At 40.5% G+C, this 20,512-nt stretch overlaps 1 protein-coding gene across 5 annotated transcripts in view; it reads right to left on the bottom strand.

Annotated features, from left to right (window-relative positions):
- Window positions 1–20,512, bottom strand: part of LOC122395420 (WD repeat-containing protein 47) — a 99,721-nt gene that overhangs the window by 13,145 nt on the left and 66,064 nt on the right. For 4 of the 5 annotated variants that reach the window (XM_043392979.1, XM_043392982.1, XM_043392980.1 and 1 more), the window contains one exon: window positions 3,059–3,255. In XM_043392979.1, the coding sequence (XP_043248914.1) occupies window positions 3,059–3,255 (197 nt within the window). Of the gene's footprint in view, window positions 1–3,058; window positions 3,256–15,679; window positions 17,019–20,512 lie in introns of those variants that run through there. The other variant, XM_043392981.1, reaches the window with a different exon arrangement.

The raw sequence follows: 20,512 nt of genomic DNA, 5'->3' as shown, positions 1-20,512 counted from the left end.
ATCAGTCCAGGACTTTCACCTCGACGTAAATATTAATTTTAAATGTAACGCGCCTCGTGTTGGAAAGCACGTCATTTTATTTATGGCTATCGTAAAAGCAGAGATCATATCCGTCATAATTTCGACGGGGTGTACAAGCACTCGATCATATCTGATCTTCTGTCAAAAGGGTTTTCAATATCATACTTCCACGCTATTCGTTCTCGCGTCGGTAGGATTGCACAATTTGCAGATACGTACCGTTAGATAGAATAACGAAAATTACTTTCTTTTTTTGCGGACGCCTAATTCCGAAAAATAACACACATAATTATATGTCCGTTCGTGATTTACGATCTGATCGCACGCGTGTTCCCTTTCCCTTTCGACTAGAAACCACATAACTGTAAAAACTTCCAGTTACTTCATTCTACGTCCGGTTATAAAGAATCCTACAAGAAAATTGTTCCATATCAAAATAAAAAATATCTTACGTTTAAATCAATTAGAAATGAGTAAAAATATAAAGACCTTCTGGCAGTAACTTTCACGAAATTCACTTTTGTTTTACCATTTGTCACTTTGATGGAACATGGCAGATTCATCAAGGATCGGTTTTCAATTTACCCGAACGTAATTCTATTTGCTGATTCCTTTCGTTCTTGATCAAACGTAACGAGTGTGCCGAGTATTAGTCGCAAAAAACGGTGTCTAGATTTTCCAATAAATTTCTTTGGATCGAGTTAATCTTAATTCAACGTGGTCTGACATTTATGTGCCAAGTCCATTAACACGCGACAGTGGCTTATCGAGTATCGCGATAGGAAAGAAGTCTCGTTACTTAGGAATAGAAGCAAAGGCCAGGCAAAGTGCAGCCACGGGGGATGACGACTTCACGGTTCGGAGGTAACATCGCTCGAAACCTGTTTAAGATAACGAAAGAGGAAGATGGTTTCGTTGGAATCGCGGTGGCGAGCAATAAAAGAATCGCCAGGAGCATACGCGATGCTCGTGTATTCAGGAATGCTCCGTTTGGTATGAAGGCCTTCGCCGTTCGTTAAGTCAGCACGCTTGCGTAAAATTAGTCCGGTCGGCGCAAAATGTGCCTCGACAACAGAGCTGGCCAGTAATTAATCACTTTATAATTGCGTTTAGAATTGATTCTCGAAAAGTAATCCCGATAATTAGAATCGCTATCGTTGGAGCCAGCAATCTTTTAATTCCACTTTTGAATATTAAACTCGATATGGCGGAGCTACGATAAGGGTGCTTCATAAATCGAATACTTTGACTTTTTCTAGTCAGAATTTTAAAGGATGTGAATAATTAACGAGTAATAACGAGTAATCGCGAACGATAAATTATTGCAGCATTTCGAACGAAAAGGAACGACGAACGACAGCTTAACGCGTGTTCTGTCGCCATAAATTTTCACAACGTTGCTAGACCGCTCTACTTTTTGTTCGATTAACACTTTTCTGATTTCACGACAAGGATCTCTGCTACGAAGTATTCTGTCTAAACGTTGAGTTAGGAGGTTCGTAAGCGCGGCGCCTATGGTTGCTAGTTTTCAAATATAAACTCGTTCGACCTACTTATCACGAAGATTGCACCCGTCGTGTGCAATCCAATAAATTTAACGCAGCAATAACGGAGAAAGGAAAATAAAATAAAAGTTTTAATTGTTAGTATTGGAAACCGAGTCGAACACGTTGATATACGTATTCACGCTTAAAGGATTTGCTTTGGTACTTTTTATAGGGGTTTTATCTTGCAATATTATATCTTAAATCTTTCCATAAAATTTCGTTCGATCCTAATGCATTTGTCTTCGTTATTTAAAATTTCGATCGTGACTCGACGCAAAAACGGCTTTCTGCCTTTTGATCTGGGCCGATTCTTGCCGGAAACGTATGAAAGCGTATGTCGGTGGCTGAGGAGACTTTTTTCGCGATTCCCGTTGGCAATCAGCGCGAAAGGAACTGTCAGAAACGCGAACCGTAATGAAATCGCTGCAGGTCGCGTGGTAGATCGAGTGTCAGTGGTGATCGGTGAACGTAAAATCAGAAATCTCTGCATCCGGTGCGTTAGATTTCCTGATAACAGCAGCTTCGAGTTAGAACTTACGAGCAGTCAGAAATTGGAGCACAATAGAGATACAGAATCTGATCGACTTTGAGATAGGATCCCGAGAAGGTGAGAATTGCAGCATAAATTATATATTCCAGGCGAAAAGAAATAAATGTAGGAAGTAAAACCTTCACCATGCACAACGGAGAGTCAAGTGTGTCGGAGTAAGGAAATAGAACGTTAAGTTTATATAACCGATGGAGTAAGTTTTACACTATATTATCTAAAAATGATTGTAATTGACCCCCATAAACGAAAATAATTTTTTTAGAATGATTTTAAATTTTTCAATTTTGTCGAAAAATTTGTCTACATACTCGAATTTTTTCCTCGAAAGTAGGTAGGATTTCGGGGGTATGTCTAATAACCAAAAATGATTATAATTGACCTTTGCAACTGAAAATAATTTTTTTAGAACGAGTTGAAATTTTTTTTTTCGTCGAGAAATTTAAGCACCTACCCCCTGTCGATTTTTCTTAAAAATTCATTCTTGATTTCTAGTAATTTTGGTTGGCTGGTACAGAAAGGTTGTTTAATACTTTTCTGTAGGTATCCATGAGCTCTACTTCCCTACTAAATTTCAATGAGATACGCTCACTATTATAGGAGTTATGGACGTTTGAAAATTGGATCACTTTTATGGGGGTTTTCTCACTTTACGGGGTCAAGGAACAACTTTTTCAAGATTGTTAGAATTTCTATATATTCTTCACTAAAATACGCGTCGTTTGCACTTTGAAACATTAAAATCCTTCAATCCGTTCAGAAGTTATGATGTTTCAAAGAGTCGCCACGAAATTTGGGGGAACTCCACATTAGATTTTGAGTAATAAATTTTTTTCTCGAAAGTGTGTAGAATTTCAGGGGAATGTCTGTTCACCAAAAGTGATTGTAATCATAAAATAGTATCTATCAACGCACTGACTCTGCTAAAAAGATTTATTCTCACCTGACATCGTGGAGCTTTGGATAGGAGCATATTCTAAGGGTCTTGGAGTTCGATCCCACGGCGTAGAGTTTCCCATGGGGGTGAAATTCGGCGCACCGGACAGCCTGCACGTCCTCGAGAGCCGTGACAGGCACGAATCTCGGTCTACCGCCGTTGCTGCTTCCGTTGCTGACGTCCAGCTCCGGCCTCGGTTCTTGCTGAAAACGAAATAACGACCGGCTCGTTAGTCGATTCCACGCCGACGGACAAACGGGGGCTCGGTGCTCAACATTTGTCAGCGATTAATGACATTCCACGGTGTCACGAAAAAAATATGGATATCCGATACGATCAATGTGGTCGAGTCTCCATAAATGTCACCGGTAGAGCATGTGCGTCACGGCACGAGCCGATTTTGAAATCGCTACGAATACCGTAATTTTAAAGTGGCACGCAACGCGTGGTCAAGTTTTGGATTTTTATTCTTATTTTTATCGTTACATTTCATGTTCAACGCTTATCGAAATTTCTGAATCTCGAACGAAAGTGGAAACGTTCGTTAAAAACCCATTAGTCTTCCTCTCGACGTTTACATCTTCACGGTGATTAAATTACTTTCATCGAGAACGAATACAAAAGCATTATCTAATTTGTACTCGAGTTTAAAAATTGTTTCAATGGTTGGTTAAACCAACGAAAGTTGCAGTCTGGTTGACACTTTCTGTGAGAAACACGCTAAGAGAGTAGGCGGCACGTATCGTAAAACGAACCCATTATTTTCAAGAACCGAACTAACATGGTATTTTAATTCAAAGTACAATTAAACACGTGCAAGAAAAGTAAGCTACTATTTATCTCTGTATTTTTGAGTAGGAACTGACAGCCGACCGAACCTGTCACCAAACCGTGTTTCGTTAGAATTGACACCTTATAATAGTGACTTTTACAATTTTTTTACCACTGAAAACTACCCGCTGCCAACTACCAGTGCAATTACCCTAATTGCCGGGTTCAAGCATCGTTCGAGTTCGCTACTTCGGATCGATAAGAGAACTGTCTCGGGAGAAAAGAAAAGTGGACGTTGATATAGGTTCTCGCGAGCCAGGGAAATGGAACCTAATTCGAATAAAATTAATCGATGACCAGCAACGAGCAATAAAGTTTCTGGGTTTATGGTAACCGGTGTTCAGCGTTTACGACCGCGACATTAAAACCGTTAATAAGGTGTTAATATCCGCTAGTTCCGGGTTCTCGGTACTTTGGGGCCGTTTCCTTGCGTTTCGAAGCAGCTATAAAGCGAAACAAAGTTACGATATTAATAACGAAAGGATCCAATTACTGTAACTTTCGTTGGCAAAACACGCTCGCTCTCTTTCGGGAACGTTTCACTTTTAAACCGACTCGCCGGTCCATTAAGTCACCAATGGCGGCCACTTTGACCCCCTCGTGCGTTTTATGTAATAAAAGTCGCACGATTTAGGGTCGTTTTTCCTACGCGAACCAGTTCGTTCCCTGTAAACCGGCGCGTTTCGACCGGCGAACGTAACGAACGGCCAAAACGCCGGAGGAATTAGAAAGTCGGACCTTGAAAGGATTTCTAACGCCTCTCTTCTCTCCGCGGCCATTAAATTTATTTGTATGCTAATCCTAGAAGCTTCTTGGCCCGCGGCGTATTGTCGTTTGAAGTTATGGCGAACGTACGTATAATCCAAACTGTGTGCCTCCTTGTTACAAACATCATTGTATTGTGTGTCCGCGAGAAGTTGGCTAGCGAGAGGAATGCGCGTCTGATTGGTCGAAACGACGAAAGATGGGCGGGGCGAGCGAAGTACTAGCCAACTTCTCGCGCACGGTACACTAGAAACTGCAATTTCCATTGTATGCGGTCACCATTACGAAGAGTGGCTAATGAACACATTATCGTAATTACTGTATCATAAACTGCTGAAATCTCGTTTCCATCGCGGCCATAAATCTCCAGCGCAACGTTTAATTTCCATAGTGAATAACCTGTCCTCCCATCATGGGGATTGTTTTGCACGAGACACGGTGTTCGTTAAAAACCAATTCACGTTGTGTTTCACACCATTATCGTTCGTAAAACATCCCCGAGAAATCTACTTCCCACAACGATCTAGGAAACTGGTAATTGCTTACTTTCGTTGATAGGAGTTCTGAATCACAATAACTTTTGCGTCAGCACGATGATTCATGACGGATACGGGTATATATAGATTTCGAGGGAACGTTGCGGAGAGAAGCGAATATATAGAGTAACTCTTGGATACCTGAGCGATTAGTAACGTCGATTAGAGAAATAGAATCGATTCCGTGACTGTTGTTCAACTCTACTAGATTTTACCTTGATTTTAAGTTTGTAGAGAAGTCCAAAAATAAGTCGAAATCCGAGTTATAAAAATTCAAATGCCAAAACAGGTTTTATAAAGTTTGTTACAAAGCACTGACGAGTATTAAAATGATCGAAAGGGCGTTCGAGCAACGATCTCCGGATACCAAGGCTCGATCAGAAGGGTCGCGTAACCTCGTTATGAATATTTATCGCTCGGTCCATTAAATCATTTATATTGTCCGTGCGTTCCCTCGATCTTTAATTCGATTTACTTCTGCTCTGTCACGGAACGATACACTTCTGTCGCAATAATGGCAACGATTGCGAGAGGTAGGACGTTCGACGGACAACGGTATCGCGGTGCAAGCGAATTTTCCTCGCGCTTTTTCCCAACGAAACCGAGGGCAACCCGAAATTATTTCGCTTCTCGCCTTGCACAACGTGTTTCGCGCGTCTCGCTACGCTTTTACTTTCCGAGTTCCACGTGTTCCCCGTACGCGGCTCGATTATCTCGACGGGAGGAATTAGCAAACCAAATGAGGACGGTCGTTGTTTATTGTCGATGTCGTTGTTTATCTCTTCTTGGCAAACCGCGGTGAACTCGAGTTTTACGCAAAAGCAATCCAACTTTGTTTCTGAAACGAGAGAAAACGCGTTGGACCAAAAGCAGCGACAGTTAATTCATCGATCCAAACCTTAAACGATAGACAGTGACATAATTAATTTCATTAGTAGACTATTTCTGAAGAGATTTTATAATATATATATGTGGAGAGTGTTTTGCTATTTCGATGGAATAATTATCAGAAACTCGCCTGTCTTTTACCGAGAGAAGACTTCAGGAGTATTGGAATTAATACGAAAGCTAAGGAAACGCGGACTCGACGGATTGCATGTTTCAGAATTATGGATCGAGAAGGCACACGACTCGATTATTTCGTCGAACGTTGCGTCTATCAGTTTTCCATGCCAACTAATAATTTCATCGTGCAGTGCAATGGACAGCTGATTTCACGTGCCAGCGATAATTTCGAATCCGTGTCTCGACGTCGGAAACTGACTAGTATCGTGATAACTTGGAAGCGTTCTGTGAACTACTTACCGAATTTTATTATTTTATTTATTATTCAATTGTTAAATGTATTTAATAGTTCAAAATCGCTCGTATATCGTACCGTGAATGTTGCTTTGCAGCAACGGAATAGATGTGCTCGGGAAAACACGATTGAATCGGTGTTTGAGTAACGCGGTTCCAATAAAGAATCGGTTTAAAATGGAGTTCGAAAGATCTAGGACGAGACAGGTGTAAAGCCATTCGGACAAACATTACAACTCAACAGTACCAGTTGCTCAGTCACGAAAGCCGTTTCTCCATCGATGTTCATCGTAGTGTATCGTTCCTAAAGGAACACTAAGAACGAATCGATCAAAAGCGAAAATAAGCACGTAACCGTCGAATAAGTCTATCCGAAGACAATTTCCAACCACTCTGTGAATCCTCCGTGTCGCAATTAATCCTTTCCCTCCTATGGAGTAAATTATGCGTTTTAACGCGACAATTCATCACTCTCTAAGCAGAGAAAATCGCGGGTTCTCGATAATTATGCAATCCGCCAGGAAAATCTTCAAGTTACAGCTTGGAGTATTAGATTTACTTCGATACCTGGATTAAAATCGTCCGACAAACGAGGCACTGTTATTCTTATTTCAAAACGAACAGTCGAGCATCGTGGCCCATGAAATTTCAGGATCCGTTTCGAGGAAATAAAATCGACAGTGCGACGAAATGATTCAGAATGGAACGTCGAGACGGTTTACGAGTGAGAACGAGGTCGTCGCTGGAATCGATCGTCGATCCGTCTCGACGATTTAACTTCGTGGAAATTTCATCGACGAACCTTCCTTTCGGACGGTTTAACGAACCGGAAACAGTTCGGCGGCGAGCCATCAGGAATGAACGATAAATTTCAATGGGGGATCCGGTAAAAGCCTAGTTTCTCCGAACGGTCACTAAACTCGCGAATTATTGGCACTTTCTGACTCCTAATTGTTCGATGGGTCGAATGATTTTTCGCGAAACGAGAGAAACGTCGCGGCCGCTGGCCGTGGAAGTAGCACGATTTACGATTATTAAGACTAATTTGTCTAATTGAACTGGTTGCAACTATAATTGTGAACCGGCGAAAATGGGACAATTACGTGTCTAATTCGATGTCTCCTCGCATTTTCTTTTCATAATTTACTATGGAGGTCGTGTCAAACTTATTTATAATTATTTTATGCTGGTTAATAATATTTCCAAGGCAATTTTAAAAGGATGCCTTTCTTCCTAATACAAGTAGAAATTGCTCCAAGACCAATGCTAATGAATCTTGCATCCATTTATAGCCTAACAGACTGAGAATAATTGATAGAAACCACAGAGGAGACATTCTCACGTTACAAAAGTAAACGTTTCGCGGATCAACCGGGCAATTTTATTGTTCAAGGATCTCCCCCGATGCGTTGTCATTATTCGACTCATTTTCTTTGCGGGTCAATTTGAGTTAACTGTACGAGGAATAATGATCGGCTGCGAGATCGTCTCCTTGATGCATTCAAAACTCGCGAGAAGATTAATAACATCAAGACTCCGCGGTGCGTTGATTCATTATGCAACCTTTTGAACGACTATGGGCAATCGAAAAACGCGAGATATTTTTTAAACCGTAGAGACTGAGTCATTGTGCTGAAAATAGAATTCGTTAAATACTATTCTTTCACCTTTTTTCACTGGTCTTGTTTGCCTTTGATTCTAAGAGAATTAATCTCTTGAGATTAATGGCGAGCGAAAGGCGAAATTGTTGCTTCTTCGATCGATTCCATCATCGAATTTGCGTTTAGAAATAATCGATGCCCGATTGCAGCGAGGAGCAAGCTACCGATCACTTTTTTCTACCAATTTTCGATAATTGTATTCAAATTGCACAAACTTACGAATTAATCGCGATTCGTCCGTGTTTTCAATGAATTATTCATATCTGTGCAATTATTAAACAGCGAGCAACACGACCGATGCTGTCGCTTTCCATCGAAATTGCTCCAGTGCATCTATTTGCGTTTCTACTACTTTCGATGATAAAGCGAACTCGGCCTGGATTCACTTTCTACGGACGCTCAATTATCGATTTCGTTCGTACGATCTTTATTTTAATTAATAAATTGCGGGATAATCGACTCGAGGCATCGCAACAATCCCAGTCTGATATCTTTACTGCTTCTTCCAGATTGAAGTTTTCTACTGTTCGAAGCATACGAGACGTTCGCGTCTCGTTGATTTGGAAGTTGGACTCGCGAAATTTCGATTTCTTTCAGCAACCATGAACGAACGATACTATTATCGAAGGGGGTGTGTCGCGGGAGGATCGCAGGATCCGCCGGAAGACACGAAGGCCTTCGATCGGGCATCCATCGCGTAGAATTCAACGATGCGTGGCTCAACGAAAAACAATTACCGATCAGATCAGCCTTGACCCATTGTTTTATAGTTGCATCGAAGGAAACGATTGGAAAAACTTTTCAGAATCAAATATTAAACGATAATGTAGTTAGTTCGCTGCAAATATAATTCGTTCTCATAGTAGTTGGATCATAATTGGTGCATGATTCTTAAAATGAGCAGGTGTGATTCGTAAATTGAACGTTTCTGTCCCATCCAATTTGGAGAATCCCAAGAGCCCACCAAAACGTGAAACGCAAGGAAATTCGTCTCAGTTGTACGAAAAATGAACGTGTCAACCCCGACACGATGATCATTTTAAGAATCATCAATGTATTATGAGTTTGATTCGGTATTATAGCGTAAAGGGTCGAAGCAAAAGAAGTTTAACGAAGATTCCCAACCGATTCTGTTGCAAAATAATTTACAATTATTCGAATATCGTCGCGTAAATTCGCGATGGTGGTTCGCGAAGTGAAATCGCGCGATCGGAATTTCCCGGTCGTGCCGCGTCGAGACGATGTTATCGATTGCTGGCGCTTTCCTCCGACATCCGTTGCCACAGTGGAACTGGAACGCACGAAATCTGCTCGTCCATGCGATTGGGCGTTGAAATTTTCACTCTTCACGAAGAACTGGTCGAACCAGACTCGTCTCCGACGTTGGTCCTTTCTCTGTTTCGCGAGACGACGCTGCGTTCCGATGGATTTTCAAAACCAGAAACGGTCAAGAATCTTGTTTACATAAAAATGTCGAATCCACGCTCTAAGTATGTAGACTGCCACGGTGGTCACCGGTGACCGGGGCTTTAACTTCACAAGATTTTCTTCAAATTACTCGTAAACTTTTAATTACGTAGACGCCATTAGCGGCGCTATAAAGCGACCGTTGGATATTTCTGTTTCTCAGGCTAAAAATGGAGAAAATGTCGATGACATTTCCAGACACGAAAAATAGGCGAAGCCGTAAACGTTTTAACGAGCATGCTCGAATCAACTCGAGCAGAGAAGTAAAAATTTTAAATAACGTGTAATTAGGAGTTAAATAACAGGTGAACCATTTAACTATCGAAAATTGTCGTTCAGGATAGTTGCAAGAGACAATTTCTTGTTAGTAGACGAGTGGGTGAATGAAACTACTATTCTCTATCTTCGATCGAGGACTATATTGAGGTCTCTATCGATCCCTCGGTCTCTATTGTTGCTGAGTCGTCAGATAGTAATAGAAAACAAAGTGACCATCGACGAGGGGAACCGTGACTGCTGGTTTACAAACGCGGACGATGATTCGAGAGGATCGAGGTACCATATTTACGTTGCAATGTCCTGGCGAAATCGCGGATCTGGGTTACGGCACACTTTTTCAGCCGTCGGTGTTGTTTCAGGAACTCGATGACGCGAGCACGGGACACGATTTAACAGATTCGAGATCGACATATTGTTACAAGTCTATCTCGCCAGTCACTCGCCAGCGTTCTTTCGTTCGTACCAAAACAAATTGGTCGAAGCAACGACTCGAATTGTTATAATTCCACGGTCGATCGGAACACGACTATCATCGTGTATTTGTATTTCCCTTGCTCGCTAACACGCATTATCTGTAATGAGTCGGTCAGAGTTGGATGCAGTTACTCGTTTAAAGACCGCATTAAGTGATACACACGAGCCGCGAGATTTCAAAGTCACGATCGTTGCGCAGCGACGTTGCACGAACGAGTTCGCATCGAGTATTGCTTCCACTAAGCAAGTTCCATGATGTCTCAATTTTAATAGATGCTCGACCTTCCACGATCTGAACGAATTAATCTTCAATAATTAGCCACATTGGAAACAGATTCCAAAGAGAAGACGAGGATGGAACACGTCAATTAGACGAGGGAGTATTACTTGGAAGATAATTTGGAATCGACGAACGAAGTATTTTAACTGTTAGTGACAACAGAATAGAATCTGCAATCCTTTGGAATCGTCGTTTAAAAGGTGCACCAACGAGCATTGACTGGAGAGGCGATAATTAAAATATAATCAGAGATAGGAACTAGTTTGAAAACGTGTGGAAGAAAAAATGGAACGAGAATAAATTCAGTTCTGGAACGCGAAAGGAACAACATTAAGGCTGCGGAGGAATTTTACAAGAGGTAACTTGCACCGAACGAGTTCTTATCGCGAGCTATCGAACCGGTGTTGAGGTGTACTTTTCTCCGCGAAGCTCGACATACTCGACCGGCGATTTTTCAAAACCAGAGGCCTTTACGCCGACCGGTCACGTAATAGTTCAGACGATGGCCCCCTCAGGCGTAAGATGTTACATTCAACATATGCTATACGCACGTTTAAGTTCCGATTCAACGTTCACCCCAGAGAAGATTAAATCGAAATAAAATATCAACGCCTGAATATATCCGATTTATAATCAATTTAATTTCTTATGAAATATAGTGTAAGTTTAGCTCGAAAAGAAATCTACCATCAGAGTCGAGCAAATTACAATTCACGATCAACGAATAAAAATTTCAGATCCATTCGTAAACTATTTTTTGCTTCCTTAAAATTTTTATTCGTTATTCCGTGAACTTTGATTGTTACGCTTTATTCTCCATTGAATTCTGATTGAATTGGTAATAAATCACGAATTTTTCACCCTCCATTTCGAGTAAAAGCAATTTAATAAAATTCGCCTCCGAAAGTACGAAGAAACGAGTTCGAAACCGTATCTAATATTTTTATTTTCTCTTCGACTCTCTAACGACAAGAGCTTTGAGATTTCGTCTTTAGAACGAAAGGCACTTTGGTATGATGAAATTTTAAACAGAAAGTTACACCGTAGGAATCCAAGTAAAAAACGAGACTTACCGAGTAAATTAGTTATCACGTTCGCGTTCCCCGGCAGAATGTTGTTAATTGCGGCGCAAGAAGTGCAGATCGAGTCAAATGATTCAACAATTTCACAAGCAGAAATTAAGAAGGTGATAGGTACGATGAATCTATCGTTCATCGTGCACTCACAAAGGACTATATACTCAATCATTCTTGGGTAATCCATTTTTTCTCGATCCAACAAACTATCATTTACGATGCATTAAAGTTCCCTGCATTTATCAAACGATCCGATAACCGTGTTTTATCTATTTTTTCCGCCGTTCGGTGCCGGCCACTTCCTCCTTTTCGCGCCAATTACGAAAAAGGGAGGAATAGAAGGGAAAAAAGTGGCAATTACATCGGTGATTGTAAACTGTTGCAATCGTGGCAGGAGTGAGACGTTAATTAAGCACCTCATCTATCGAAACGAGTACTCCTCCATCTATCTGTTCCGCTTTCGACATCCGATCGATCGCGGAGCAACATAAAAAAAAAGCCTTAAAAATCGTTCCCCATAATAACCGTTTACGTATATCGCGCTTCGCGACATGATTGCTCGTCCTCGTTCGCGTCCAACGATTGCGCAATTCGAGCAATTCACTTTCACCGGAAAAATGCTTTTTCGAAAGTTTCATTCCCGTTGCAGCCGTATCGCGACATATTTAGAATTACTTAGTAAAATATTATTATTACCCGCATCTTCGAGCCCCTAACTTTGTTTTATTTTGTAGAAAGATACGGTAGCAATTGTAGTGTTTTAAAATTTTATAGGTGCACTGGAGCACGAATCGTTTAATGTGATTATGATAAATACCTGGGATGGAAAATTTCTTTGGACTATGTTTAATTTTCGTGACTTACCTGAAACAAAAAGAGAACAAAGAGTCAGTGACAAAGAATAACAGTTTTTCTTTTTAATCAGAAAAATTTTAAGTGTAAAGGTTTCATCGTTTGTGGAACTCGTTTTGACTAAAGTAAATAATAAATGGCTGCTGGCAGAAATAGAACGTTTAGCGAACAACTTACGAGACCGTTAGTCTTTCTTTTAATTGCTTGAAACGTTACGGTGACTGCAGGTATATTTATTATTAATGCGGACAGAAATAAGTGTTTCATAGAGCTTATTAAAGTATAATTGTAATTTAAACGTGTGGATATACGTAAATACCCTAGAAAATTGCCTAACCTTCTTTAAAAATATATAAACCGAGGGAACTTTATCACGTTAAAAAACAAAAATATAAATTTAAAAATTAGAATAGTTATTTCCACATTCCATAAAATGAGACGTACATTTTGACCTGACATTTTACGTAACATTTTTTTAGTACCAAAGTGTCCTACTTTTCACTGTTTAAACAGTGGCAACCCAGATTTCTACATTACTGAGCTGAAAATATCTAATTAATCAAAAAATAATAGTTCCAAATTAATCGTATCTTCTGTTGCAGAAAAGATATTTACCCCCATAAAGAATCGACTTCGTAAAATAAATGTTATAGTCGGTGAATATGTAATTTAAAGCTGAATAGAACGTGTAATGGGCGTTATTTTGCCAATAACCAAAGTTATTTAAATGATCGTTCCTGTCAACTATTCTGATTAAATCCGTATAAGAAACGATTAAACTCGAAACGCATAAATTCGATAGAAAATTTCTCCTCGTATTCGCGGACTGTTATTATAATAAACGATGGTCTTTTATCGTATAATGAATACATAAATGACTAATTATGATCGACGGTGCTCGACGACTCGACATTACGCGATCGATCAAAATCATCGTTCCTTGGATCATCGACAGAGTGATTAAATATGCAGTATTGGGTGTCGATCGGGAATGATCGTAACGAATGATTTCGAATCGATGAAAGTTTATCGAGTACGAAATTTTCCGTCATTCGGAAAACATGAAACGAAGAAACAGAATCGTAGGAAACGATCGACAACCATTGTTCCTAAACGAAATGATTTCTTTCTCCTTTTAATGAATAGGTAACGGTGGATTAACTCGAGGTTAGCAATCGGGAACACTTTCTAGTCGCAGCAGGCAAAATGGTGTCTCGTTAACGACATTTTGTTATTTTTAAAAACAGCCTCGACAGATTCGAAAACGATTTTTCGACACGTACGACGAAAACTACAAATATTTCATACTCGAAGCAAATATTTAGGTTTCGTTAACACGCTTCGAAGTTGGTCCGAATAAAGATTTGTCTAACTCTGGCACACAGCTCTGGTGATTGGAATTCCAATTAGGATAAACGTGGTATCTTCTTAGAAAAAGTACAGAGCATATTTCTTATGCTTTTTACGAGATGAGAAAATGGTGATTACTGATCGCAAATACGATTTTAATTGCAGGGTAATTGGTCTAATTTTTTATAGGAAAACCGTGGTCTATTATTATTTTATATTTCCTGGAATTAAATAAAAAAGGAGAAATTTTTTTAAACGTCCAGATTGAAATATGAATTCTAAAAGTTATATTAAATCTTGGAAACGAATATCAAACCAGTTGAAGTAATAAAAAGTTTATCTTTACGCTCCAACTATGTTAAGCTAACGTTCTCTATTACATATTGAGATTCATCGTACGACTTATGGCAAATCCAGTTGTATGGAAACTGCAATTAACTGCAATTAAACCTTTTTTTATTACTTTGAGGAGTTACTTCACACGTATCCTTTCGCTTAGTTTTGCACTCTCCGATCCAATTATTTATCATTATACCAAAAGGTTGTCCACTCATCGAATAAATACATTAATTGCTATCAACTACAGCAAATGCACTGAATTTTAAAATTAATACCAATTTGAGCTAACTCTAAGAGAAAATTTCAACTATAATTATATAATTTATAGAATAGTAAGGATTCTGAAATATATAATTTACTACTCAATTCATGTTATGCCCCTTTACCTACACAGTATTAAACCATCATTGATAATAATAATTTAGATGCAGTTGATGCAACATATTTTCGATCGAAGATAAAGAACAAGACTTTCTATAACAGAAATTTAATCGAACCCAGAGATAGTTATCGAACAAAATAAATGATCATCTAGTTTCCTTGCTCCTTTAGCATTTGCAAAAGGCGTCGAGATTCGCAAGATACAACAAACTCTCGCGAAAGTGGTCACTTCGAGAGAGTTTTAACCCTAGTCCGTTCGTACGCGTCGCAAACGACGCTTAATGGATCAAAAGTCGCATAAATTTTCGGTGCCGGACTTTTACCAACCATTAACCAGAAATATGAAACTGGAGAAATAAAACTCGCCGAACGCTTTCCACTAAAGGTTGCTCCCGTTGATTTGCATACAAGATACGACTGTCTAACAAATACATGGAATAAATCGGAACGAAATGCCCGGTAAAAGTGGTTTCAGCTTATATTTCCACCTACAAACTGTTTAACAGACTATAAAACGGCCAGGTGACTTTCAATTAGCTCGAATTTTTTCCACATCGTCCATTTTTTTCTGTCGATAGGTCGACGAACGTGGTACGTTTATCGATAGTTTAATCGGTCCATTAGTGAAACGAAACTATAGATCATATGTACGTATAAAATTTCGTAAGGAACTATCGCCATCTTAATCTTCCGTTATACAAATGAGATGCTATTATATTAAATTATAGTCTATTGCAGGCGAGCATAGATTACAGTAAATCGACGGAGATCGATTCTACCCTGTAAATTCATTCGAAAAATTGCTTTGCTTCGATCATTCTGTATGGAGTAAAATCAACTTGTACGTTACTACAATTGAGAAATAAAATCTGCAGAATTGATAGGCAGGATTAATAACATCGACTAAAGAACTCTACTTTACATCATATTCCCCCTTATTAATATCGAATAGGAAGCGAAAAAGTACAGATATTCTTTCTCCGACGACCTCAACAAACATTTCTATCGTCAATTTCAAGGAACGAAAGTTCACGAACCATGTAGCTGCCGCGTCTTTTCCCGGGCTTTTCGTTCTTCTTCTCGTCCTGTTTCCGGCATCCTCTGCCGATCCTCTCGAACGTGGTCATTTCATGTGGTTCGTTCGCGTCGACGTCCAAAAGGTTCTCCATGGACCTGCGCACCTGTCTGTAAACGCCACCGTTTTTCGAGCTTTTCCTCTGCAAGTGATTCCCGTTTTCGTCATGGCAATCCTCCCACTCGCTGACCTCGCTCCTGACGTCCTCCAAGGACCTCGTCCTGCCCACGGAGCAGGTGCACGGAGGCGCGGTGCTTCTGCAGTGACCTCCGGAGCTTTTAGCTCGACCTCTGTGCGGCTCCATCATCATCATCCTCGGGGTGCAGGCCACAGGGGACACCTGAAGGGGCGACAACGCCTGGGGCGGTGGCATAGCGTTTCGGTACAACGGCGCCAGATAATAGTAATCTCGACCCTTGTTAGGGTTCGAGGAGCCGACTCTGGCTGGCAAGTAGTTGTAATCGGCCATGTGAGGCGTCATCCACTGCGCCATGGCGTCCAGGGGGACGGGTCTGTAGCAGAACGACGGTCCTCTGGACGTCGGATGATTTCTGTACATCGGTGGCCAAGGTCGAGTTTGCTTCAGGTCGAAGCGAGGATCCATTCGCGGATCCAGCACTCGGATATCACCCATTTCCCCGCCTGGCTGACGGTGACCGGGTTCCGAATGACAGCTGCGGATCGGAGGAGCGGTCGAAAGTGGCCTCAACGAACGACGATGCCTCGGACGTTCATCGCGGATGCTACTAGTTCCGATGATTCTCGACAGTCATGCTACAAGATCGCGGCGTCTCTCGTTTCAGTGAAATCTCGGAGGATTACCGAAGTAGCCCACGCTCGAATCCCAGAGTCGTATCCGGACGGATCGGAAGATCGTTGAGCCGCCTTTGATGGAATGGCTAACAAAGCACGGGAAACGGATTTTCACCACTTTCCAACGGAGCACCGTGTGTAACCTGCCCGGGAACCACTTTCGATAATCTTTCCTTGGCCCACACTTTTCACTTCACTTTTGGATCTGCAGTCGTAGGCCTTTGTAGATCCTTCGATTGGCGAATCGTTGGATCTCGTACTCGTTTCGACGAGGAGGCGTTCGACGTACGAATTTCAGTTATCGGCGCGAACGATCGAGAGAGGCCCGTGGATCGTGGATCGCGGATCGGAGACGACTGTGCTCAGCTGAGTGCAGCGAAGGAGTGCGTAGCCGACACGTTCTCGTCGAGTGACTTCGGCTCGTTGAGAAACGACCCACTTCTCCTCCGCGGGATCGAAACTTCATCCTCCCTACCACGACAGGCGTTCTAGACTCATCCCTAGTTCCTCTCGCGAGCGTTCGAAACCGCGATGAGCCCGTTCGCGAATATCCTCGATATCTCGACGGGTGGTCTTTCACGGGACATCGTCCATCGTAGATCGCGCTATCGTTGACCCATTATGGATCAAGCGGAAATAACGCGATTTGAGACGGAATTAAATCCCGACTAAATTTCATGCAACGAATTTGGGAACAGTATTTGTAAATTTCTATATTTAAAAGGAAAGAATGGTTCACCCTAAAGATACGAATACTAGGATCAGTTGCCCTAATATGGAATACTTTTTTTTATACGCATATTTCACTTAAATGGTATGAATTTATAGGAAATTTTATGCTTTTTCGACTAGTAACAGTCAAATTTAAAATATAATAACGGTTTAGGAAATGTTTACTTTTTTTACTGAGATCCTCATTTTCGTAATATGGAATACTATATGTGCCTAATATAAAATACCATTATATATTGAATTTAGTGGAACTGGATCATTTTCCATGAGGAGCACCATTTTTCAATTAATTTTTCATGTTTCTGCGAAGAAATATTATCATTAAATTCCATTAGAACTCATACGAATTGCTGTAGTAACTAGATTTCCCCTTTCTGCTGATGTAAGTGAACCAATCTGTTTTTTTTTCACGATAGTTAGACCTGTTTCATCACAATTGAATATTCTACTTGTAGGATATTGATGTTTTTCACATTCACTTTCTAATAAATTAAAACAACCATGACAAAATCACGATTCTTTAATATTGTAGCGTTTCAAATTAGGGACGTATTCCATATTAGGGAAACTGACCATATTCGTACACCAAATTTCTATATTTACAAAATGGTTCACCTCAAAGATACGAATACTATGATTTCTTCAAACGGGATAGAAAATTTGTAGATCTGTAGCTGGCACCTATGCGTGACGGTGTCGATTGATATACGAAAAAGCCAGCCATATTAAATACGCGTATAATTTATTTCGGTATAATAAATAACTTTCCCCGGCCAGCAATAATATTTTCACATGTCCAGAAAAAAGAAAACCGCGATAAATTTTTACTTATGAAACATGAGAATAAAAATGTTATCTCTACGAACGGGTGGAATTGTGATACCTTTGTTGCTTTAATTTCACTTTCTCGTAAATATAACGATATTCGGCTTAGAATTAAGCGTCTGAACCGATAAAATTATGCAGAATTTAATTAAGTATACAATTTCGTGAAACAGAAATAAAATGTAGATCGCCTTGAGATTTCCAAATGGTCCGATATCGATCTACGGGAAAATAAATAGCGAATTTTTACGACCAAGAGTCTGTGATCTATTTCATTCACGAGAGAATTTGTAGGTCGTGCAATAAAAAGTTGGGGTCAATAACGCGACCAGTTTAGGTCTAATAAAATAGTAAATGTAATACGAATACGAACCGCCGCTCGAGTGATTTCAATGCCTGGTAATAGCGTTGCGTCTCGAATACGTTCTGCGTCATGCGTTGCACACGTGGGAACGTTGCTCCGGACCTTCGTGCGCAATCGACCGAGGATTACTCGAAACGAGAAGGGAGCCTTCGATACTGTCAGTCTTGACAGTCAAGACACTAACGAGAACTCAAGATCTTTGCAAAATTTTTATTCGACGTAAGCTACGTTTTCTACTTCAGCGATCGTTAAATTTCTCAACACATTCTATGACGATCGAAACGATAAAGAGTCAAAGAACTAAGATCTAGTAATAGCAATCGGACATACAAGGTGTATCTATGGTACGATCGAGAAGGAGTTGATTGCAATGAAAAAGAAAATCGAAAATAAACTTCTGAGGAATTAAATAATGTATGTGACACGAAGACTCGATAAATGCTCTTATTTAGCATTTACAAAACGTGTGATAACTCATGGACCGGAGTTTATGTATATAAATAACTGTCGACCATTATCGATGATCAGAACTAGATAGAGAGCATAAAACTAAGTTTTATGAACAAACAAGCAATTGTACGAGACCAAGATGCAATAATTCACGATTATACGGACACGCGTTCTAACGTAGAATTTCACTTGGCAGAATAACTTCGATAAAACTTTACGTCGTAAATGAGAAATCTTAATAACGATTCGCGAGAGATCTCGATTAATACGCCGTAGGATTAAAGTGATACACGTTGCTCTTCTATCGCTCGGATGCTTTCACTGCGCCGTTTCGATCCTCTTCAGCGACAGCCAGGCCCATCCTTTCGGGTTCGTTTTATTTCAGATAGAAATCGCGCAGGAAGTAAGAAACAGGCGGGCGTAAAGAGTTAATTCACCCGCGAACGCCTACATCGCGAGTTCGTTAAAAGAAATGTTTAATCGCCTTTACGACTCGATTGTAAAATTTCAGAAATTATCCTCGTCCAGCGAATAATCCGTTCTTTTCGTGTCCGTCGATTTCTTTCGCGATTCACGACCGGTGGTCACCGATAAGCTTCGTTTTTCTTACTTTATTGGCGTCGCTAGGCCGCCATTCTTAAACGTTCAAGTTCTTCGGAGGACCTTGACGTATATCCACGATTCAATTTACCATCGCGAACTTTCTCCGATACGCTCCGTTAATAATTCGCGACGATGCGGCAATCCTCTCTAGCTTTTTTTCTCTTCCTCCATTTCTCGTCCCGTACCCCCTTTTCTTTTATTTCGCCGGGAAACTATCGCGTGCCAGCCGCCCACGCGAGATTTCCTTTCGATCGAAACGCGAAGCTTGCGCGATAACGCCCTACGTGCAACGATTCGATCGGTTCGCGAGATGCAAACGGAACTGTACGTCATAAAAAAGCTTAACGTTACTTTGTAACGAAATTAGAAAGGTTCCAACGTTGCTATAAAAGAATTTTAAACATTTTTAACAGACGGGAAGATAGAGTTTCTTCCATGATGCAACTAAAAATAATATAAATAATTTATGAATTGTTCGATGACACGAATGAAATACGAGCTAGAATTGATCCATCTTCGTTGATGAAGAACGATCGCTGTCGGTAGAAAAAGGCATTTTGTCTGGGGCTGTCTGTGGATTCATTAGGGGGACCGATCTAGCAGCCTTTTGCCACAAATGCAATTACACGATGTCGAAACGAGCTCCCATGTAGAAGAGTCACGTACCTAATTAGCTCGTGAGAAAGTAAATTAAGAGAGTGTCACTCACTGGTGTTATCCAGAGGCTGAAGTTATGGTCTGTTTCCATCGAAACAAAATTAAAATGGTTCTAGCCGGTGCGCTTCAAATATTGAAATAAAACAAAATTCGTACCAGCGTGGTTGTATATTTTCTTCCCGAGAAAAATTTCAACGAATTTTTAATGGGAAAGTACGCTTCCTACGGAACAAGACGTTTCGATAAGACTGGAAATTACATGCTGTCGAAGCGGATTCCTTCGTAGAAGTCACCTGTTTAATTAACTTGTCGGAAAGTGAATCAAAGAGAATGTCATCTAGCGTTGTTATC

This window comes from Colletes gigas, unplaced genomic scaffold, assembly GCF_013123115.1.
Source record: "Colletes gigas isolate AHSC1104 unplaced genomic scaffold, ASM1312311v1 Colletes_gigas_Sc00005, whole genome shotgun sequence".
Lineage (NCBI taxonomy): Eukaryota > Metazoa > Arthropoda > Insecta > Hymenoptera > Colletidae > Colletes > Colletes gigas.
This window is presented reverse-complemented; position numbering and strand designations above follow the sequence as displayed.